This window comes from Podarcis melisellensis, assembly GCF_964234715.1.
Source record: "Podarcis melisellensis genome assembly, chromosome: 7".
Taxonomy (NCBI): domain Eukaryota; kingdom Metazoa; phylum Chordata; class Lepidosauria; order Squamata; family Lacertidae; genus Podarcis; species Podarcis melisellensis.
The window spans coordinates 25,150,928-25,174,736 of record NC_138539.1 but is presented as its reverse complement, the minus strand read 5'-3'; the positions used below and the strand labels follow the sequence as shown (position 1 = coordinate 25,174,736).

The 23,809-nt window shown below is 47.0% G+C and overlaps 1 protein-coding gene across 1 annotated transcript in view; it reads left to right on the top strand.

Moving 5' to 3' along the window:
* Positions 1 to 23,809, top strand: part of DPY19L4 (dpy-19 like 4) — a 55,360-nt gene that overhangs the window by 26,297 nt on the left and 5,254 nt on the right. The window contains exons 2-16 of the mRNA XM_081919716.1: positions 8,186 to 8,293; positions 9,390 to 9,514; positions 10,375 to 10,465; positions 11,706 to 11,827; positions 12,403 to 12,548; positions 13,955 to 14,078; positions 15,120 to 15,254; positions 15,473 to 15,604; positions 16,921 to 17,019; positions 17,340 to 17,413; positions 18,469 to 18,627; positions 19,574 to 19,693; positions 20,268 to 20,388; positions 22,754 to 22,810; positions 23,441 to 23,523. Of these exons, the coding sequence (XP_081775842.1) occupies positions 8,186 to 8,293; positions 9,390 to 9,514; positions 10,375 to 10,465; positions 11,706 to 11,827; positions 12,403 to 12,548; positions 13,955 to 14,078; positions 15,120 to 15,254; positions 15,473 to 15,604; positions 16,921 to 17,019; positions 17,340 to 17,413; positions 18,469 to 18,627; positions 19,574 to 19,693; positions 20,268 to 20,388; positions 22,754 to 22,810; positions 23,441 to 23,523 (1,696 nt within the window). The remainder of the gene's footprint in view (positions 1 to 8,185; positions 8,294 to 9,389; positions 9,515 to 10,374; positions 10,466 to 11,705; positions 11,828 to 12,402; positions 12,549 to 13,954; positions 14,079 to 15,119; positions 15,255 to 15,472; positions 15,605 to 16,920; positions 17,020 to 17,339; positions 17,414 to 18,468; positions 18,628 to 19,573; positions 19,694 to 20,267; positions 20,389 to 22,753; positions 22,811 to 23,440; positions 23,524 to 23,809) is intronic.

Genomic DNA, 23,809 nt, shown 5'->3' with positions numbered 1-23,809 from the left:
CTCGAGTGCGGCCGGGCGCGGGGGAAAGAAGGAACGGGAGACCCCGGCCGGCCCCTGATCTCCGGAGAGGCCGGCTCCACACCTCCGGGGGCTCGTTCGCGGCGGCGGCGGCTGGAGATGGAGAAGGAAGGTGGGCGCGCGCTTCCCTTTCTCCTTCCCAGGCCCCCCACCCACCCCTCTCGCCCTGCGGCTGCGGGGGGTCCGCGGCCGGGCTGGAGGAAGGCGCTGCGGGTTCAGATTAGGAGGGGCGTGGATGTGTGTCGGGCTCACTGAAATGCAAGAAGGAATGTGGGCACTGGGAAGCCGAAGGGGTCGTGGGGACGGAGTTAGGAACGCGAGGACCACCAGGTGGGCATTTAGCTCCCCTTCGTCCCTGTACAAGTGAGTGTGTATGTGGATTTTTTTTTTCTCCCTTTCTCTTTTGGCTTCTCAGTTTCTGCAAACAATTGTGACACAGGTAAAACCAGGTTTTTCGAAATGCAGGTGACAAAAGTAAGCGGTTGGTTTTTTCAAGGAATGTGCTTTGCCTGTTAAGGAGTTCTCTGGACAGGAAGCACTTGGGGGGAAAGCGAAATCTGCAGGCGCCCAACAGGGGTGTGTGATGGTTATGGTGCTCCCTGCGTTATATGGGATTCTTGTGCGACTTCCTACACGGAAGAGCTTTCTGTGTGAGGAGGTAAAACCCATGTTTGTTTTAATGGGCTTTCGTACTCGTTTGCTTCCATCTTCCGTGCCTTTGTAAAGTTTTGAAAAGTCTAAACCGCCGGTATGGTTTGATGGGACCCTCAGGGTGGCTTCCGATGAAACAAGGTTTAAGCAAGATTGTATTAAATGCACAAATAAACAACATATCTTGTACCAAAGTTGGCAGGTATAGACATTTGAAGGAGTGAGACAAAATTATATTAACAGCCCTCTATCTGGTTCTTGTTTGAAAGAAAGAAAGACATATGTCAGCTCAGCAAGATCTTGCCTTTCCATCTCCAGCGGTTGTTGCAACAAAAATATTGTTGCCCCAACCTTGTGAAACAGAAGCGAGATGGCCTGCCAGATCTATTGATGAAAGAGAAGTCCTGCTCTTTAGCTTCTGGCAAAGATAGGACTCTGAGCTCTCCCAGACCCCCTTGGACCAAGGGTGTTTTGAGTTAGGTTTAAAGCGGGGTTAGAAAATCTCTGGCCTGGGACCGAAATGGCTGGCCAGGGACCCTTCATGCCTGGCTCTCAGGACTCCCTGCAGGCTGCACACCCACCCTGGCCACACTGTTAACCAGCCCTGCTTTGCACCTTCCTTAAAGAGTTTTTGCCAGGTTGGGATGTGTCCTTGAACTCTTGCTTGCCTGTGTGGAGGATAGAGAGGGGTTGTGAGCATATGTGGAAACTACCCTACCTTACAAAGGTCAAATTTACACCCAGAGGAGAATGTGGGCCTCGGACTGAAATCGGTTCCCCTGGTTTAAAGGTTGAAACTGGTGCTTTGCATTGTGTCAGGAAGCCAATTGGAAGCCAGTGCCAGATCTCCTAGCATGGTTGTACTGTGCTCTCAATGGCTGATAACCACATTTTGAATTAACTGAAGTTTCTGAACAGTTTTCAATGACAGTTCAATGTAGAGTGCATTGTAGTACCCCAGCCTGGGAGTTACTAAAGTGCTTGTGTATGTCTTAAGTATCATGTGACATCTCTACCTAAAAATATGTGCCCCAAATAATCTCACAATATTTAACCACACTCATATCCATAAGGACAATTCTATAAACTAATGTAAAAACAGAAACTTTCATTTAACACACCACCAGATTTTTATACAATGGTACCCGTTGCTTGGTCCCAGCTCCTGCCGACCTAGCAGTTTGAAAGCACGTCAAAGTGCAAGTAGATAGATAGTACCGCTCTGGCAGGAAGGTAAAGGGCGTTTCAGTGCGCTGTTCTGGTTCGCCAGAAGCGGCTTAGTTATGCTGGCCACATGACCCGGAAGCAGTACGCCGGCTCCCTCGGCCAGTAAAGTGAGATGAGTGCCGCAACCCCAGAGTCGTCCGCGACTGGACCTAACGGTCAGGGGTCCCTTTACCTTTACCATGGTTTACGAACTTAATCCGTTCCAGAAGTCCATTCTTAAACCAAAGCGTTCTTAAACCTAGGCTTGCTTTCCCTACTGAGGCCTCCTGCTGCCAGTGCCCTTCCACCGTTCGGCTTCTGAGGCAAAGCTCGCTAATCGGAACACTTTCTTCCGGTTTTGCAGAGTTTGTTTTCCGAATAGTTCGTGAACAGGGCTGTTCATGGACTGAGGTACCACTGTATTTGGCTTACTGTTATCTTTCTTTTCCCTTTCCTTCAATTAGATGAACAGAATTTTGTCTAAGCTACATGACCTAGATATAATATTATTAAGTTTTTTTTTCATTCTTTGAAGCATACTGTCTTAAAGTTATAATAATTTTGTGGAACATACTTCTGGGTGACAGGTTCAACATACGTATAGATGATGAGAGTTTTCCATGTGGCTCAAATACAACAGTGGTCTTTGCAATATAAAAAACTCAGATGCAGTACATGTGCTCAGTCAAATGTTAACTTTTGTCTAATAAGCTAAACCTACCTGAGCAGTTAAAGTCTATGCACTTTGCAAGCATCCTCCAAATGAGCGTGCATTAAAGAAAAAAGACTAGTGGTGGCCTGTTACCCTAACACTGTTATCCTTGAAGCACTGGCTTGGTTATATCATGCTTGTTTTAAGGTAGTTGAGCAATTGGCACCAAGAGAAAATTTTATTTATTATTGCCGTCATTGCAAACTGGTGTATTTTTCATTGACATATTGCTTGTATCTCATTTTGCAATATGTTTAATGTGCCCTGTTCCCCAGTCTGTATCGACCATCATACACACCTGCAGTCATAAACCATCTGCCCTCTTCCACCTTCCATTTCTGTTACTCACCCTCCCCAACCTGGAAAAGGATTAAGTGGGGCGGGACAGTGACCTTAAGCAACTGTTGTTTTTGCACCCTTGGACAATCTCCTTATCTCCTTTACAGATACTTATTTTTGAAAGGAAACTTAACATGTTGCTTTAGATATGATCTTATCACATCACAACATTCTTGGCTTTGTTGCACAACATAGTGCTGCTCATATCAGGTTTGTTTGGTATTGTGAATGTGTTTACCTTCAAAGATCAGTATATAGTATTTTAGATATCCTAAATATCTGGACAGACCAGCTCAGAATTCAGAATGTCATTTGCATCTCTGAAAATCTCAAAAATTCTGGATAAGGGACTACAATGCTGACTGAGTTTATCTAGATTGTTCTTAGTGATTGCAGATGAGTGAGATTTTTATCTTCTCTGTGGAAAGAGGTTTGTAACGTTTATTGGGCTTCATGAGCCTGACAAACTTGTTTCATAAGAACGCATGAAGAGTCCTGCTGAATTTGGCCAAGACCCACAGAGTCTTGCGGCCCCATCCATACATGTAAAGCAGTATCATACCGCTTTAAACAGTCATGGCTTCCCCCAAAGAATCCTGGGAACTGTAGTTTTTTTAAAGGGTGCTGAGAAACTTTAGTAACTACTGTTCCCCTTAGAGAGCTAACTATTCCCAGAGTTCCCTGGGGTTGATTGTTAAACCGCTTTGGGAATCTTAGCTCTGTGATGGGAATAGGGATCTCCTAAGAACTCTCAACAGGGACGCAGGTGGCGCTGTGGGTTAAACCACAGAGCCTAGGACTTGCCGATCAGAAGGTCGGCCCTGCGATGGGGTGAGCTCCCATTGCTCAGTCCCTGCTCCTGCCAACCTAGCGGTTCGAAAGCACGTCAAAGTGCAAGTAGATAAATAGGTACCACTCCAGTGGGAAGGTATACGGCGTTTCTGTGCGCTGCTCTGGTCCGCCAGAAGCGGCTTAGTCATGCTGGCCACATGACCTGGAAGCTGTATGCGGACAAACGCCAGCTCCCTCAGCCAATAAAGCGAGATGAGCGCCGCAAACCCAGAGTCGGTCACGACTGGACCTATGGTCAGGGGTCTCTTTACCTTCTTTTAAGAACTCTCAGCACCCTTAACAAATTACATTTCCCATGATTCTTTGGGGGAAGCCATGATTGTTTAAATTAATATGATACTGCTTTAAATGTATAGTGAGGATGGGGCCTTGTATCCTGGTTGCAGCAATGAATAGCCAGGTGCTTCTTGGAAGACCTTGTTTTTTCCAAGGATCTGGTATTCAGAAGTGTTTCACCCCTGGAGATGTGGAGATTCCATTTAGCTATTGTAAAGGTAAAGGTAAAGGGACCCCTGACCATTAGGTCCAGTCGTGACCGACTCGGGGGTTGCGGTGCTCACCTCGCTTTATTGGCCAAGGGAACCGGCATACAGCTTCTGGGTCATGTGGCCAGCATGACTAAGCAGCTTCTGGTGAACCAAAGCAGCGCATGGAAACGCCCTTTACCTTCCCGCCGGAGTGGTACCTATTTATCTACTTGTATTTTGACGTGCTTTTGAACTGCTAGGTTGGCAGGAGCAGGGACCGAGCAATGGGAGCTCACCCCATCACGGGGCCGATCTTCTGATCGGCAAGTCCTAGGCTCTGTGGTTTAACCCACAGCACCACCCGTGTCCCTTAGGTATTGTAGCTTCTGGTTAATAGCTTCTAGTCCCCTCCCCTGACCCCATAATGGGGGTCCTTTGAAATGCTAACCATCCTAATTATGTGTCAGAATGGAAAATTCTAGACCTATTTTTAGCACTTAACCTTGCTCAACTTTCCCTTTCACCTTGGTAAAATATATTCAGGAGTGAAAACAATAATTTCCTTGTTTTTAAAGCAGCAGGAAACTAAACAGAAGCAGTTTGCTTGTGTGTTTTGGTCACAGTTCAGCAGTCTGTAAAATCAACATATACGTCATTTAGCTGACTTCCTCTGTGTGGGTGTTTTAATGCTTTTTATTTAGACCTTCCTGTTATAAATAAGGTTTTGAAGCTCCACTGTGTGAAAAAACGTTAATTTGCATAGTCTTGTCTGTGTGTGGTAAAATAACCAGTGGTATAGAGCTGTAGTGTTCAAAGCTGTACCTTTTTTTAAAATAGATTACTTATCTGCCCTTTACCACAAGGTCCCAGGGCAGTTTACAACAAAAAAGGCACAATGATAAAACAAAGAAAATAGATACAATGGTGAAACCAGAAAAGTGTAAAAATAACTAAAAAACAGCTTCACATATAAAAATAGTTTAAAAGTGTTCCAGTACAGATACACTCTGGAATATTCATCTCTACTTAGCTAAGAGTCTCTCTCTGACACACAGGTATTTGCAGGAGGTCTTCTCATAGGAGATCACAAGTAGAATCTGTAAGAAAATGTTGTAGTGGGGAGCTGTTCTGGGTTCTGGCCATTTCACCCCCCCTGCCTTGATTTTCAGTCCCCCTCCCCAACAACAGTCAGTGTCTACTGCAGTGTTTCCCAACCTTTTTTGGGCAAAGGCACACTTGTTTCATGAAAAAAATCTCGAGGCACACCACCATGCCAGATGGGGAAAGGTCACTTTTTACTTATGTAAAAAAAAATAAAAAAATAGTAACAGCATAGAAGGTAATGGTTATCTCTTTGATGTCTGATGGGAGGGCATTCCACAGGGCGGGCGCCACTACTGAGAAGGCCCTCTGCCTGGTTCCCTGTAACCTCACTTTTCACAGTGAGGGAATTGCCAGAAAGCCCTTGGCACTGGATCTCAGTGTCTGGGCTGAACGATGGTGGCGGAGACGCTACTTCAGGTATACTGGACCGAAACCGCTTAGGGCTTTAAAGGTCAGCACCAACACTTTGAATTGTGCTCGGAAAGGTACTGGGAGCCAATGTAGGTCTTTCAAGACTGTCGTTACGTGGTCTCGGCGGCAGGTAGCAGCGCTCACAGCTTACGGACTGCACCGTGTAACAGGTGTCTGGCCCAGCAGCCTAAGGCGGACAAGCCACTGAAACAGGCATTCAGAATCCATTCATTTCATAAAACCTGCAGGGCTCAATCTCTGTTTTTGTGTATGTGTGTGTTTCTGTTTTGCCCAAGGGTCTGGGGGTGGGAGAGAGCTCTTTAGCACGATGCTTTTAAAACAATTAAATTATCAACAAACAAACCTGATGATACGAATAGCAACGTCAGGTGCTACCGGGGGGGGGGAGGAGGCCTACTCGGAAGTAAATACTGCGTCCAGGCGCAATTAGCGCTGATTTAAGGTGCACCAAGACTGCCTAAAAACCTCACCAAAGATATGCAACAAAGCGCTTCGTTGCAGAGGGGAGAGTTTGTGCACCGTGGAGGCTGGAGGGCTTCTATTCTACATGCGGGGGTTGGGGGGGCGAGGAACATGTGCTCCGTGGGGGGGCGGGGAAGGCAAGAAAAGGAGCTGAGCTCTAACTATAGGCTCCCACGCTTGAGCACGCCCGACTCGGTGGGGCGGACCACCCTCTCTCCTGGAGGAGGAGGAGGAGGAGGAGATTCCCATCCACGGCGTGGCCTCCCGTGCTCCTGAACGGGAAATCTCTGCAGCCCAAGACTCTCCGCGAGGCAGCTCCTCCCTTCCTGCCTTGAGCCGCCGCCAGCCGCGCCCCCCTCCCCAGTTATCTGCTGCCTGCCAAGCCCCGCCCCTCTTCATTGTCCTCCCCTTCTGTTTATTCCCCTTCCTCCATCCCTCGCTTTTTTCCCTCTCTTTCCTTTTTTAAAAAAAATATTTTCTCTTCCCCTTCTTTTTTCCCACCCTTTCTTTTTTCTCTTTCTCCCCCCCCTCCCCGCCCTCCTGGGTTAAAGGATTTGAGCAATGGGTCTGGAGGTGGAGCTCGTCGGAGGATTAGCCCGACTCGCCCGCCTCCCTCCCACGGCACACTAGGCAACGTCCGGCGGCACACTAGTGTGCCGCGGAACACCGGTTGGGAAACACTGGTCTACTGAGCATGTTCAGTCCTCGTTGGGCCCTTTTTGGGAATTCTCCCCAATTTAGGGTCCCCTCCCAAAAAAAACCCAGTTCTTTTAAAATACTTTTTCTTGTGAATGTGTTGGTGGGAGTTTGTAGGAGTGTCAGTGGGCAGAAGTCTTGTGTCTGAAGACTCTCCTGCCAATTCCCTCCCCCCTTTCCCTCCCCATGTACTTAATTTCTGGCCTTGGAATCTGGATGAATTAAAAACAGGTTAAAATCAGCCAAGGAAGCGATAGTAATTGGCAGAGGAAAATTGGCACAGCGGGAGAAGGATTAAAACATCTGCCTGCAACTGCCCTCGCTCTGCACTTGCCTTATGATACCTATTATTTGTTATTTTGCAATTTGTTTATTAACGGGATTGTTCCTTTGTGCTCTTCAGTGCTATGGAAAGCGGTCCACTTGGGCCTCCCATGTTAGGGAGTTCCACAACATGGGCACTAAAACTGAAAATGCGGCCTAGGACCCACGTACCTATGGGACCGCCTCTCCTGGTATGCCCTGCGGAGGACCTTAAGGTCCACAAATAACAACACTTTGGAGGTCCCGAGCCTCAAGGAGGTTAGATTAGTTTCAACTAGCGCCAGGGCCTTTTCAGCTCTGGCCCCACCGTGGTGGAACGCTCTGTCACAAGAGACTAGGGTCCTGCAGGACTTGACATCTTTCCGCAGGGCCTGCAAGACAGAGCTGTTCTGCCTGGCCTTTGGTTTGGACTCAGTCTGACCCATGTTTCCCTCCCCTTATGATTTATGAGGCTGCATTTTAAATTGCATTTTAACCTGTATTTTAAATTGGTTTCCCCTCCCCTTTCTTCCCCCCTCTCTTTCCCCCCTATTATGTTGTTACTGTGATTTTATTGGTGTTGGCTGCCCTGAGCCCGGCTCTGGCTGGGGAGGGTGGGGTATAAATAAAATTTATTATTACTATTAAAATGCCAGCCAGCCTTCTGTTGATGTCAGTGAGATGCAAGGTGGGTGGGCTGGCTCCTTATGTAGGAAGGCTGCCCTTTGAATACCCTGAGCACAGACAGTTCACTGGGCTGACACTTGCCATTGTTCAGCATTATGCTAATATATGGGCACCACACCTAATTAGAAAACCTAATGAGGCACAATCCTTTTTGGAAGAAGTCCCACTGAGTTCCATGGGACTTGTTCCCAGATAAGAGAGAGAATGTCTATTTGTAGGATTGCAGCCCAATAATAACTTCTGGCTCTGTTGTCAGGAGCTGCAGATCTGAAGCAGAGAAAGAAGCCGAACAGTACAGAAGCTGAAGGAAAAGCTCCTGAAGAAAACGACGAGGAAACGAAAAAGTCAAAAAAATCTCCAAGATGTAAGTTGTGCCTTTTTTTTTAACGTGGCGCTCTGCTTCTTTCATTGTAAAATCATGTATATGGGTTAAGATTTTCTCCGTGTTACAAATTCACTTTGCAATTCTTCTGTTGCACCACGTGAGACCAGCAGGGAAAACACATATGATCTAACCTCTTAAACTAGTAAATGATATTTGATTTCCAGTAATTGACTGCTAGTTTTGGGCTAGCAGTCAACTATTGCTAGTGTGGACCATTTTGTCTCTTCTCCATGGAACGACTGCCAAGCAAAAGGCTAGGCTGTCTTAGCAGTTGACTCTGCAGTTCATGCTGGTGTCACAGTTACTCTTTTGCAAAGCAGTCACGTTTGTGCATCGCTTCCTTTGCCTACAGCCGTACTGCTGATGGGCCATCTACGTGAGAAATGTACAGTAGCTAGAAACGGATTCAGTTTATGCTTTTCCCTAAAGAACTCCGAGAACTGCAGTTTCCCCTTAAATAATGCTCCAGTTCAGTCTGGGTGGCAAGCTCTGTCTTCAGTGAGAGAAGCTTTCCTGGTTAACGTTCTTCTGCCCATTTCAGCAGCTTACAGAGTGGTGGAAATGGTGGTTCTGATGGAGCATCTAAACTGGAGTCCGTAGAGTTGGAGGGTGATGATGTGACTTCCTCAGGCCACAGAGTCTGTTGACAGAATGGACTCCTTCTGTGCTGGAGATTCTGGGGAATGGGAAACCAGTGTGTCTCGCCCCTGTGAACAGTTCTCTGTTCTTCCTTCAATTCTTCCTCCAAGTCCTCATCCCCCAAAGAGGGGAAGGTCATGGCATTGGAAGGCTTAGACTAGGACACACTCCTCAGGAAGCTAGATAGGAAAAACAGCAACAGGAAATTCCAGATTGCACTATATATAATGACTAATGTATATCATGGCACTATCCACACAGCGGCCTGTAGCTTCTGTGTGTTGTTGGAAACTCTTGATCAGGTCACTGGAACTGGCTGATAAAAGAATACGGGATTAGGGGGACCATTGGTTTGGCCTTGAAAGCTTTGTTATTTGTGCTCAAGACCTAGAGCTTCCTGGTGGCTTCATGTGACGTTTCTAGCATTCCTTTACAGATGTCTTCATTCCACGTTTCGCAAAGCTTTTCTTCGGCTGTCTTGCAGCAGTCATAAGCGGAATGATGTATGCCATGTACCTTTCGACATACCATGAGCGCAAATTCTGGTTCTCTGGCAGGCCGGTAAGGAAATAGAATCATAATTACAAACAATATGGAAAACGCTCTATCTTTACCTTATTCAGAAGAGAGGAGCCTCTAGACCTTGGGCTGAATGTGGCCCTCTCAGCCTTTCTGTCTGGCCCTCATAACTTCCCCCAGGCCATGTCCCCTTTCCCCCCTTCTCTGCACCCTTTATTGGGCTGGTCTGAACTTGAAGTGTGATAAAACATCTTGCTTACTAGGACGGGTGGGTACAGACACCTTTTTCTACTTGAAAAGGGCTGCTACCAGATGGAGTACCAGTATCAATCTAGTTAGGCTGTCATTCTGAAAGAACATAAAGGCAGCTCTTTATAGCTCATAGATACTCCAGATTAATTCCCATTATTGTGGTGAACAAGTGTGCTGTTGCAATTGCCAGAAGCTGCAACTGGAGTTTTATGCTGCCCCAGGTCTTTTCCATTGAAATATTTTTCACAGCCTCTGTGCAAGGAGGAGGTGTTTTTTGTTCTTTTGCTGTGTTTTACTGTTGGCTTTTAAATCTTGTTAACATTTTGTAGTGAGCCACTCATGGAAGTTCATTGACAAATAGCTCAATAAATCTTATAACTATTATTGGGTGATATCCAACATTCATCAATAGAGCAGACCCACTGAAATCGTTGGACTTGTCTGCACTCAGTTTGCTGTGAGTATGGCTTAGTTGAATATCACCCATTATTGCTGTTAGGTTTATTATTAATGAATGGAAATGACACCCCAGTCGAACTTCCCCCATGATTTATTAAAGATGTATCCTTTCTCATTGGATGGTTGTGTCATCCAGGCAAATGAATATAAAATGAGAATATGATTTTGGTTTTTTGATTTTGGTTTTCTAGGAGCTTGAACGAGAAATCACATTTCAGGGTGATGGTGCCATTTACTACTCATTTTACAAAGACTTATTAAGAGCTCCCTCCTTTAAAAGAGGTAAGACACATACATTTACTAAATAGCAAGTGAGACAAAATCAGAAAAGATAGTACTGAGTAGCTTCTTGGGATGGAGGAGAGAAAGCGTGTAAGCTATCAGACTCCACAAAGCTGTTGCACAGGCTTATGTAACTCCGTTTGCACATCTTCTTATCAACGCAAATTTGGTTCATCAAAGCTTCCACTTGTGTGTTATATCCCTTGTTCTCTGGGATAATGTATTTCTAATCTTATTAGGCCTAGTGGTCTGGAAACCCTAACCCAGTGGTCAGGCAAAGGAGAACTATGGACCTGATCTGTTCCCCTACGGGAGACAGCTGAGAATCCCCTGTGAGCCACAGAACTTCACTCCACCGTCAAAAGCTCTTTTCCCTGGATTAAGCTGCTAGCTGTAGAGTAGAGCAGGGCCTGCGCTGCTAATGAATTGTAAATAAAGAGCTAGATTTCAGGGCTGGCATAATGAAGCTTGCACACTGTGTCGTCCAAGGAGCTGCAGTGTTCACTGCATAGTGGCAAAGCCAGAGGCTGCCTATCAAATTCATCAACAGGCAAATGCAGGCTTTGTAGCAGGACTAGTTCTGGAAGGGAGTTACTAGCCTCCCAAGCAAATGGATGTAGATGCTCTCTAATACATCTGTCTAACCTTGCTTGTTATGTTATGCGATGGCATCTAGCAGCTTTTCACAAAGCACAATATCCCTGAAATCCTAAAGGCTATTCCTATATTTCACCCCATGGAGATGCCCTACGCCTTTGCAAGTAGCCTCCGCAGTAGTCCTGTTCAAGCATTTAGGGAATGGCAACGCAAGCAGCGGATTTTGCAGGCACATATCAGTCCTGCCTATGGTGTTCCATCTATTCCATCCACCTCCAATCTTCTCTTGTTCGGCAGGAAGGTCTGCATTCAACTGATCATTCTTAGAAGCCTCCCAATAACTGAGAATACTGTGCCATCTGTGGTCCCAATTGCAAGGAGCCTTCAGAGCCTGCTCAGCCGAATACCCTTTGGACCTTCCTACTCAGTGCGGGAAGGGTGGGGCTGCTCATGCAAGGGCATTGGGGGGGCGAGATAGTTGGCCTGGTCTCAACTCATGTAAATGTTCCATTCTTAGGCATGACTCCTGAACAGGGCCCAAGTTGCAGAAACCAAACATGGCAGAACTCTTCCTTTTGTTGATCTTGAGAAATTGCATATATAATGCTGGCTTCCCTTCCTCCCACCCAAATCTCATTCTCAGGCGTTAATCAATTAACCCACGACAACAGGACGCTCTCTCTGAAGACCATGAATGTCGTGCGGCAAATGACGTTGTATCCAGAATTGATCGCCAGCCTCTTATACCAAGCATCTGGCAGTGAAGTATGCTTTGCCCCCCCCTCTTGTTTCTTTACAGTCCTGGGGGATAAGTAGTTGGGAAGTGTGCTGCCCTAAAAGCAAGCAGCTTGTTTTCCTCCAGAGCATTATTTGTGCATCCAGACGCTCAACGGATATGTGGTGAGCTGTCGGAGGACTGCTACACTGTGCACTGAGGGTTCTCTGGGCGCACAGAGAAAGTGCAACCCCCTCAGTCCTTTAGTTGAGACCTGGGGGTGGGGTCTCAGTTAATGGAAGCACCCCTAAGAGTAGTTTGAGGAGTGTAAGGAAGTCCATATCTTATATTTTGAAAAGCTGAAAGCTGCATGGCTGTAATTTACTGCTGTGAGGGTTCTCAATGACCCATGCAAATAGCCTTTGCCTTTGCTCTATAAAGGGGTTCGTGTTTTGTGGCAACAATAAGGTGCCGCTGCTACTCCCCCTCACCCCCGGTTATTATCTTCCAGCCCATCAGCTTCATGGTCTTCTCTTTCCATTTGTGATTTTCAAACGGTGCTTTATTGTTGTAACTCAGCTGCTAGTATTGCGTGTTTGAAAATATTTATGTCTTTAATTTTCAGGAGGTTATTGAGCCAGTATATTTTTACATTGGTATAGTATTTGGACTGCAGGGGATCTATGTGACTGCGTTGTTCGTAACCAGCTGGCTAATGAGTGGGACTTGGCTGGCAGGGATGCTGACTGTCGTCTGGTTCATTATTAACAGGTAAAGCAAATCTTTACTACCCACCCCACCCCACCCCGTAATTTGCTGTTCTTTCCCTGCCTTGAACTGAACAAGCAACTGTATTCCTAATTCTTTCTTTTCCTTTCCCCTTCTACGCTATTTCCAAAGGGAACTTTTATGAAAGTTTCTAGTTGCTGATGTATAACACTGCCAGGAAAGGTTCATTCTCTAACTGGAAATATTATAAGAGCGGGAAATGGATCATGTGAATAATAATTGGTTATGGTCTTTCTATTTCACACACACACACACCCCATACTTTTTGTCCTGTGGTTTTTGTTGGTTACATTTGCATGTTGGGCTTTAAATGTCTGGAAAGTGTCCTGAAGCCCATCGTACGAAATTCTCTGTGGAGAGGTTATAGGCATATGGATTCTTGATGGAGCTTGTTGGTTTCCATATGCCGTTATGACTGGGCAAGGTATTTAATTCTTCTATATGTAGTTTATGCTCCGATTTGTGGCTATACTTTGTGCTGTTTTGTTGTTTGTAAAATCAAATATATACATCTGAGAGGGAAAGAACCCATTGCATAGACCATTGCTTTTGCAGTATTGCTGTTTAAAATTTAGAAATCGAAATGTTATTGTAAAAGCTCATTGTCCTTGCTTTCATTAGAGTATGCTTCTATTTGTAGAAGGCAGTCTTTCCCAACTAGGTCTTTTGGCCTGCAGCTCCATTCAGGCCTAATGGTCATGCTGCCTGGACCCAATATGTGTTGTAATCTAGAGGGCACCAGGTTGGGTTAGGGTGAAAAATGACATCTAGAATTAAATAGCAAGGCTATTAATGATCAGTCCCCCAAAAGTTCTAATCACTAAAAACTCCAAGGCTCTTCATTATGGTCAGTGACTAATATTCAGAAAAAAGTCATACAAATGAATATATGAAGGAATACCAAACAAAACAAAACAGAGAACCATTACAATAAAAACAAAATAGAGCCATGAGTGTCGTACTATAAAATGCCCGGCGCAGAGAACAAAATTATCAATTTGCTAAAATTAGTCTCTGGAGAGTTTTACACGCAGCAGCACAATATTGAGCCATCCTGGAAGAGATGGATGTGTTCTTATCAGAAAGGAGTAAAATAGCATGAAATGCATCCAGTCGCCCTGGGAATTTCAGTTTAAAATGGGTCAACGAAAATCATGCATATCACGATAGAAGGAGCAATATGTAAGAACACCAGTTATCGATTCTACCTCTCCAGATTTGCAGGGACATTTACATTGACCACAGGGGATTTTTTAGAACTTCCCTTCCAAAACTGCTTAAGGCTTTATTGCTGTTACGTTGTTTCTGTCAAGAGCAATAGTCAAGCCTATATTTATGTTCTAAAGTAACCTGTATATTTTAATGGGTTGTCCCTGTATGTTTTCCAGGGCAGATACCACAAAAATAGACTATTCTATCCCATCAAGAGAAAATTGGGCATTGCCATATTTTGCTTGTCAAGTAGCAGCTCTTACTGGCTATTTAAAGAACAACATAAATCCTTCTGCTGAGGTAAGATGAAAATGTTTTCAGTCAAAATATAATAGTATAAATAGGCTGATCAAATTTGAGAACCTTGATCCAATAAACCATTTAGGACCAGGGGCTGAATGTGGCCCTGCAAGCTTCTGTGTTTGGCCCTCTGAACTCTCCCCTGACCACCACCCCCTCCATAAACACACTTTCTACTGGCATTCCTTCACATCTGGAGTACTTTTGCCTGGCTGGCATGTGTCCTTAAACCCCGATAACGCATTATTATTTCCGTGGATGGAGGATAAGAGAGGAGCGTTCATACCATAAAGGTAAAGGTAAAGGGACCGCTGACCATTAGGTCCAGTTGTGGCCGACTCTGGGGTTGCTGCGCTCATCTCGCTTTATTGGCCGAGGGAGCCGGCGTACAGCTTTCGGGTCACATGCCCAGCATGACTAAGCCTCTTCTGGCGAACCAGAGCAGCGCACGGAAACGCCGTTTACCTTCCCACCGGAGCAGTACCTATTTATTTACTTGCACTTTTGATGTGCTTTCAAACTGCTAGGTTGGCAGGAGCAGGGACCGAGCAACGGGAGCTCACCCCGTCGCGGGGATTCAAACTGCCAACCTTCTGATCGGCAAGACCTAGGCTCTGTGGTTTAACCCACAGCACCACCCGCGTCCCTGTTCATACGATACGAAGGTTTAAATTTAAATGAATTGCTCCGCCCACTCCCCTGGCCCAATCCAGCGCTACCATGTGGCCCACGGGAAATTGCCCAGAGGCAAATGCAGCCTTTTGGCTGGAAAGGGGGCCCCAACCCTGCTTTTAAAAAATGAGATGGTTTTGCCTAAGATAAAATGTAACGGACCAAAATAAAAATAAAAAAATTCATTTTGCAGAACTGTTAAGGCCTCTTCCTCTTTCTACTATCATATTCAGAATAAAAATGCATTCAAGAGAATTGTACGTTTTAAGATGGAATGCCAGTTACTGTTACTATATATTTTTTCCAATCTTGCTTTGTATGAAAATAAGTACACGGTGATTAAGATGACTTCCCTTTCAATTCCCCCAGAGGTTTTGCTACCTGTTGGTGAGTGCTTCAACCTACACGTTCATGATGATGTGGGAGTACAGTCACTATCTGCTGTTTGTCCAGGCTGTCTCTCTCTTCTTGTTGGACACTGTGGGTTTCACGCAGACAGAGAAGGTATTTTGGCACTTGAAACTTACGAATTTTAATACCAGTTTAATTGCTAGCCTGCGGCTCTTTTGTCTGCCTTCTAAACCCGTGAACTGTTCATTCTGCTAACAGGCACAGATAAAAGGCTGGCAGAAAAAGTTTAAATATAGAGGACGTTTGTTTCTTGCAGCCGTGATTGCCTGTTGCTTTAAGGGTCAATACCTTTTTGCTCTTCCCTTCCGCAGGTACACGAAGTGTATAAGGTCTACCTGTTTTCTCTCTTTCTGGGATACATGTTACAGTTTGAGAATCCAGCTCTGTTAGTGTCTCCACTCCTCAGCCTTGTCGCAGCAGTGCTGCTGGCAAAATACCTCCAGGTAATAACTGGGAAATCATTTGGTGGTTTTACCTCTGACTGTACTGCTGTTTCTCTCTCTCTCTCTCTCTCTCTCTCTCTCTCTAGCAGAGGTAGTGAATCTTTTTAAACCTGAGGTCTGTGTTCCACCATGGACAACCTTCCATGGTCTCTTTGTCATGGACGGGCTGGATACAGTGGAATGGTGGGAGCAACCAACTGGGGAACCCCCAAGGGAGAAAGCCCAGAGCCCAGGGATTGGTTTTGGGACAGCAATGAGTGGTCAGAGGGAGAAGAGGGAGCAGACTGGGAGAAGGAAGTGTCAGAACCTGAAGAGGTAACAGGATTTAGTGAGCAGCAAGAGCTTGTGGCAGAGAGAAGTCCAGAATCAGAAGCAAGAGGCCAAGAGGTGGAGATGTTTCAGGCTGGTGAAGAAGCCAGGATGTTTCTACCTCCAGCTGCGACAAGCTCCCCTCCCCCTTGGTTTCACAGAACCAGGAGAGGTATGAAGTGAAAGGAGCAAAGGCAGGCATGCCGGCGTAGTCTCAGATGGCTTGGGAAAGACCCGGGAAAGGAGGAGACTTAGGCAGCCGTCGGAAGGCAGGGACCTTCAGAAGAGTTGCTGTGGTCATTAGGCCTGGCACTACTGAGCAACCCTTGTTTCTTCTAACTCCTGACATCTCTGCATGTGGGACATGAAAGGCCCAAAGTGGGTGGAGTCTGAGGCAAAAGTGGGCGGAGCAACCTAAGTAGGATGCATCCCAGCCATGAAAAGGGCAGAGTGTTCTGTAACACGACACATCTCTCTGTGCAGGCAAGCAGGGTCAGGGACACATTCCACTCAGGCAGAAGCGCTTGAGGAGAGAGTGGAGAAGGGCAGGCGAGGGCCGTGTTTTGGGAAGTAGGGGGTGGACGTGGCCTGAGTGGGTTCTGAGAGGCCTGGAGGGCTCCATTTGACCCACAGGCCTGATGTTCCCTGTCTCCCTCCTCTATAAGAGCCAGTGTGGTGTAGTGGTTAAGAGCAGTAGACTCGTAATCTGGTGAACCGGGTTCGCGTCTCCGCTCCTCCACATGCAGCTTCTGGGTGACCTTGGGCTAGTCACACTTCTCTGAAGTCTCTCAGCCCCACTCACCTCACAGAGTGTTTGTTGTGGGGGAGGAAGGGAAAGGAGATTGTTAGCCACTTTAAGACTCCTTAGGGTAGTGATAAAGCGGGATATCAAGTCCAAACCCCCCTTCTTCTTCTTCTTCTTCTTCCTCCTCCTCCTCCTCCTCTTCTTCTTCTTCTTCTACTACTACTACTACTATAAAGTTAATACTTTCTTGTCTGTTTTTTAGATGAATACAAAAAAGGGGACGCTTCTTTCAAGGATGCTGAAAGTCATTTACTTTTATTTGGTATTCACAATAACAGTGACTTTGAATTTTGTAGTGAAGGTAAGATTTATTATTATTATTTTTTAATTAATCGTACAGGATAATGAAAGCATTTGTTTTTGGATGTTAGTTGCCAAGGGAAATAATAATAATCTCGAAATTCCTCTTCCTGCTGTGCTTTTTCTTTTTCTTAACCCATCTTTTGAAACTCTCAACATGTCTAAGTTTTTTTCTTTTTTTTAATCTTCCAGTAGAAAATGTGATGCTGCTAACTGAAAGATTGTTTATCTCTCGCGGTTGCAAATGTTTGTCAGATGTAGCAACGATCTGTCTCAAAAGTGTGGTGCTAACACACAATTTCCTTTCTGTTTGTTTTGCAGACTTTTATTCCCCATAAAGAAAATGAACATTTAATGAAAGTGCTTGAAGTAAAATTGGGTTTAAACATTACTAAGTAAGTCTGAAGTGATATTTTGTAAAATGCAAGGAGTTGTACATTATGATCACTGGAGGAGAGCATAGCGTCTGTTTGAGAATCTTATCAGCTCTAACCCAGTGGCAGCTGTCCAGGATCACTACCAGAGCTTTACACACTGAGACGGGGGGAGTACTTGTTATTATTTGATTTTCAGTATCTTAGGGAAGGTTGATGAAAATGCCAGCCCAATGTGCAGCTGTTGTGAAAGACAAATTCAGTGTTGGGAATCATTTGAAAATAAAGCTGCTGATACTGTAATGCAACCACATTTGGAAAACTGTATACTGTTCTGGTTGTTGCACTTCTAAAGAGATATTCTAGAGCTTTAAAAAGTGCAGAAAAAGGCAGTCAAAATGGGCTGGAGAAACTGGAAAGGTTACAGCATTTGGAGCTCTGTAGCTTTTTTTTTTAAAAAAAGCAAGGGGACGGGGACATGATAGAGGTGCGTAAAATTCTGTGTGGCACTTGGAGAAAGTGGATAGAGTTTTTTCTTCCTCTCAGGATACTAGAAGCTGGGGTAATCCAATGGAGTTGAACGATAGCTGTTCCAAACAGAAGGAAGTGCTTTTTCACACAACACAATAAGCTATGGAGTTCACTGCCACAGGATTTGGTGAACGCCAGCAATTTGGTGAACAGCTTTAACAGGTGTTTAGAAGAGCATATGAAGGATAAGGCCAACGTAGCTGCTGTCTGCCACCTCCAGGATCAGAGGCAGTATGGCTCTACATACCTGTTGCTGCTGCCACTTAACTGGGAGGGAGAAGGGGAGGCAGGCACAGTGGCAGGAGCACCAGATAAGATTTGCGTGGTGCAAAAGCACCAGCGGAGCCATTCTGCCTAGAAAGCAGCACTGCCCTTGCTTCTGGGCTTCCCATAGACATCTGATTGGCCACTGTGGGAGCAAAGTGCTGGAGCAGACAAGTCTTATCCAGCAACTGGGTGATTACCTATATTAGAAAATGCAATTGATAGGGCTTATACTGACTGGCTAAGTTCATGACTGCCTCCCCCCCTTTTGCAATTTATAGGAACTTCACAATCAACTGGCTGCTTTGTCAAGAGTCCCTTCAGACACCATCCCAAGACTTCTTTCTGCGACTCACTCAGTCCTCACTATTGCCTTTCTACATTTTAGTGCTAATCATTTGCCTCGTGTCTGTTGGCCAGGCCACCTTCAGGAGAATTAGGTAAGGTAACTTCTCTCTGTTCTCAACCGCATGGTCCGTAGCTTGTTTATGACCTTACGTGTTAGTTGCTGCATGTAATGGCAGCCAGTAGACCAGGAGGTACCTGAGGGGGAAGGGGACTTTGAACCAGGTTTCAGACTTGTGGGACAGGGAGAAATCATCAGCAGAGAATGAGGGTGAAGGGGAGAGGCTTGAGGTAGCCACAGACATGGATAGAGAAGGAGCAGGGACTGTGTTTTCTCTGCAATACAGTCCTAGTTCAGCTCCTCCCCCCCAACTCTCAGTGCAGGAATTAAGGATTGAGAAAAGGCTAGAACAATTAAGGTGAGTCGCAGCGTAAAAATGCAATGAGGGAAGTATAAATAAAGGGGAGAGAGAACAGAACTTTAGCTTCTGCGACTGACGTGCTTATCTGATGAGTGTACTGTGTGCTGACTCCTTGGTTACTGAGCAAAAAAGTTAATTACTGCAAGCAATGTGCCTGGTTCCGCTTACAACGGCGGACGAAAGATGGAGGGGCTTTTCTGGCAGCCTGACAGGTTGGTGAAGAGTTACAGGTGTCTCCCCCTCCTGCTGCGACAGTCTCCCAGAGCCAGAAGAGGTATAAAAAGGGCGGAGGAGAGGTTGGCTTCATGCAGGCACAGTGTCTGATTGATTGCTTGGGGAAAACCCTTGAGAGGAGGGACTTTCAGTCTCGGGATCTGCTCCATGGGGCAAGACTTAACAGTTGTGGGCTGCTTTGCTCCATAGGTATGACGCTCTGCCAAATCTTTGCAGATCGTGTTCTTGCTAAAAAAAAAAGTTAACTTCAACTTGCAGGGTGTGATTTAATGCAAGCTTACTTCTGACAGATGAGCATAAGGAAGAGCCCCATCTTGGGGCTTGATATGGACTGCTTAGTTGTCAACGGACTCTGTGGTTTTTCTTTGTCTTCCACATGCTGCAGTGGTGAACCAGTCAATGACACAGCAAAGCTTGAGGGCGGGAGGATTGGAGAAAGGCCAGAGGTTGTGTACCATGTACTTCACACACTTTCGCTGGGATTGCTTGCAATGATGATGGAAGGGTGAGTTTGCCTAGGTTTGTTTTCCCTGGAAGTGGCAAGGAATTACTCTTAACCTGCTTTCGTTTCTTTCTGGGTGGGGATGGAGGAACTCTTTCAGACAAATATATGTGCTTGGATCAAAATGGGCTTCAGCTGCAGAATCAGATTTTAACTGCAGAATAGGGCTATCTGCACCTTAGGAAACAGAGGCAAGAAGACCCCTCAGACAACCTCGCATTGCATGATTGAATAGGATTCTTATGGGTCTGCGAGGACCATTATGTACTCCTGCACCCTCTGAAAGTACCATTCTATGAAAGCAGCTTCAAATGCCTATTTTGGATGCCTCAAACAGGCTTAGAAATGGGTTTGAGTCTAAAGAAAGCCCACACAGAAGTAGTTTGTTGGAGGACGCAGAGAAATTGCTGTAAGTTTCTTTGCAGTCTTCGACGGTGTCTTCTTGAGTTCTAGATGTTTACAAAGCTTTTCGCGAAGGCACTCGGAGATGGTAGTGGGATTGGATGCTGTTGCAATCTCCCTTGAACAAAGTATGTAGCAACTCATCTCTTTATGGATTTGCGTGGTGGTTTTCTAGAATGAAGTACGTGTGGACTCCCTATGTTTGCATGATTGCTGCGTTCGGTGTCTGCTCTCCAGAGCTCTGGATGACTCTATTCAGGTGGCTCCGACTGAAGGCTGTGCATCCTATTTTGCTGGTGAGTTCCTAGTTCTAGGTAATTGTATCCATGGAGGAGCTGTGTGCATGCCATCTCCACCTGCAACCTTTCCCCCACTGCATGGGGGAGAAAGCCTGAAGGGGAATGATAAGCATGTGCAGCAGAATCTGCTTTCAGTTGTTCCCAATGATCAGGAACCCTGCACACTGGCTACAGTGCCTGTTCCATGACAATTATCTCTGGTCCTGGCATAATGTAAGTATAGGATTGCTTTGTTAAGCTGATTAACCAACAGTACAGTGGTACCTCGGTTTACGAACTTACCGTATTTTTCGCACCATAGGACGCACTTTTTCCCTCCTAAAAAGCAAGGGAAAATGTGTGTGCGTCCTATGGAGCGAATGCAGGCTTTCGCTGAAGCCTGGAGAGCGAGAGGGGTCGGTGCGCACTGACCCCTCTCGCTCTCCAGGCTTCAGGAAGCTATCCGCTAGGAGTGGGAGACCCAGCTCTCCCACTGCTAGCGGAGCGCTGCATTAATCCCGAAGCTTGGGGCGTGCGGAGCTCAGCGCGCCCCAAGCTTCTGGGTGCCGGCAAGGTCTCCGCTAGCCCTGGGAGAGCCCCGCGACGTCGCACGGCTCTCCCAGGGCTAGCGGACCACTGCGCTAATCCAGAAGCTTGGGGCGTGCGGAGCTCAGCGCGCCCCAAGCTTCTGGGTGCCGGCAAGGTCTCCGCTAGCCCTGGGAGAGCCCCGCGACGTCGCCCGGCTCTCCCAGGGCTAGCGGACCACTGCGCTAATCCAGAAGCTTGGGGCGTGCGGAGCTCAGCGCGCCCCAAGCTTCTGGGTGCCGGCAAGGTCTCCGCTAGCCCTGGGAGAGCCCCGCGACGTCGCCCGGCTCTCCCAGGGCTAGCGGACCACTGCGCTAATCCAGAAGCTTGGGGCGTGCGGAGCTCAGCGCGCCCCAAGCTTCTGGGTGCCGGCAAGGTCTCCGCTAGCCCTGGGAGAGCCCCGCAACGTCGCCCGGCTCTCCCAGGGCTAGCGGACCACTGCGCTAATCCAGAAGCTTGGGGCGTGCGGAGCTCAGCGCGCCCCAAGCTTCTGGGTGCCGGCAAGGTCTCCGCTAGCCCTGGGAGAGCCCCGCGACGGCTAGCGGAGACCTTGCCGGCGCCCAGAAGCCTGGGGCGCGCTGAGCTCCGCACGCCCCAAGCTTCGGGATTAGCGCTCCGCTAGCCGTGTCTAGGCTGCGGATAGCAGCCTGCTTCCCGGAGCGTCGGGCGCCCTGAAAGCAGAGCTCCCGGCGCTTCGGGAACACACCCGCAGCGTGGGGACCCTTGCAGGAGCTCCCCGCAAGGCTCCCCACGCTGCGGATAGCAGCCTGCCGCCCGGCGGGTGGGGCGCCCTGAAGCAGAGCGCCCCTCGCGCCAGGCATACATCCGCAGCTTGGGGAGCCCTGCAGCAGTTCCCCGCAAGGCTCCCCAAGCTGCGGATAGCAGCCTGCTTCCCGGCGCGTCGGGCGCCCTGAAAGCAGAGCGCCCGGCACTTCAGGAACACATCCGCTGCGTGGAGAGCCTTGCAGGAGTTCCCCGCAAGGCTCCCCAAGCTGCGGATAGCAGCCTGCCGCCCGGCGGGTGGGGCGCCCTAAAGCAGAGCGCCCCTCACGCCAGGCATACATCCGCAGCGTGGGGAGCCCTGCAGCAGTTCCCCGCAAGGCTCCCCAAGCTGCGGATAGCAGCCTGCCGCCCGGCAGGTGGGGCGCCCTGAAGCAGAGCGCCCCGCGCGCTAGGCAGACATCAGCCAGCCCCACAAGCTCGGGGGACAGCAGGGAGGCGCAGCGCCACTATCCCGCTGTTCCTCGACCTGGTTCGGTTTCCCTGACCTGCTTTTGGGGGGGAAATAAAGGGAAAATTTTTTTCCTTTATTTCCCCCCCGAAAAAACTAGGCGCGTCCTATGGTCCAGTGCGTCCAATCGTGCGAAAAATACGGTAATTCATTCCGGAAGTCCGTTCTTCCACCAAAGGATTCTTAAACCGAGGCGCACTTTCCCTACTGAGGCCTCCCGCTGCCGGTGCCCTTCCACCGTTCGCCTTCCATTTGCCTTCCGGGGCAAAGTTCGCTAACCGGAACACCTACTTCCAGTTTTGCGGAGTTCATTCACTGAATAGTTTGTTAACAGGGCTGTTCGTAGACCGAGGTACAACGGTAGTATTTAGAACTTTTCAGTGCAATCCTGTACACGCCTACTCAAGGTAAGTCCCATTGAATCCAATGTGACTTCCCTCCCTGCAAATGTGTGTATATTACTGCAGTCCCAATGAGTGAACTGTAGTGATAAGAAGGTATCTGTGCTTGCATAGTTGAGGACTTAAAAGAGCAAATCTTTTATGGTGTGTCTGATTGATATTTCAGGCTCTTATCCTGAGTATGGCAGTTCCAGCTATCATAGGCTTCAGCTTGTGGAAAGAGGTAAGATAATATGACGCTCCCATTATTACTAACAGCAGTCAGCATTATGCAGTTGGAGTATTGGTTGAAGGGGACTTGACAAGGGTGAGCAGGTAGTTCATTTTCATGCTCATGCAGTTCTCCAAATTCTCCATATATTGCTGTGTTTTGAGATAGGCTTTCCCAACATATCTCCTTGGCCAGAAATCCACAGCTAAAATGGCAGCAGCAAAAGTGTATGGCCACTAGGTAGCACTGTGAGTCTCAAATGCAGGCTTGGTTGGTTTGCTGAAGTAAATAAATAGAAATAAAAATGAATCTAGCCCGGTGATGAGGAACTCCTAAGAAAAACGAACACTTTATATTAACCAAACATTTTATTAATAAATTGTGGATAATTTTGTTGGGAGTATTTGAGTCAAAGGGATTCCATTTTTCTTTTACTAATGCATTATGAAGAATAAAATGGATTCAATTTCTGTCCACTCTGATGGAAGCTAGCCTAATGGTGTAGCAAAGGGCTCTTGAGCATTGATGCTGCTGCAATTTGATAGTAAAGCTAGAAAGGTGGCTTTTAATCTGCTCTCCTGCATTATTTAAAGTTTTGTAATTTGTTTTCCCACAGTTCATAGCCTTGGTGCTTCCTTTTAGTTTTTTCCTAGGATAATGGCAGAACTTTCAGAACTGCAGGAGTTTTATGACCCTGACACAGTCGGACTCATGACCTGGATCAAGTAAGCCATCCCGTTTTGCGTACATTTTGGTGTTCCTCCTTAGCACAGGATATTTTTTGTAACCTAAGTTTCCGTCAGTGCAGCGGTTGTTTCCCTTGCACATGCCTCTAGCCATGCTCCATGTGGCCTTGCCACTCACCTTTTTGGGTTTGCACTCGTGTCTGTTGCCCGGTTGAAGAAACCTTGGTGAATTGAATGTGTGTGTTTTAACCCATCTAGATTGCATGTTTTGCTATTGGCAGCATTACAGCTGTGCAGGAAATGGTTCCTGTCGATTCCTCTATTG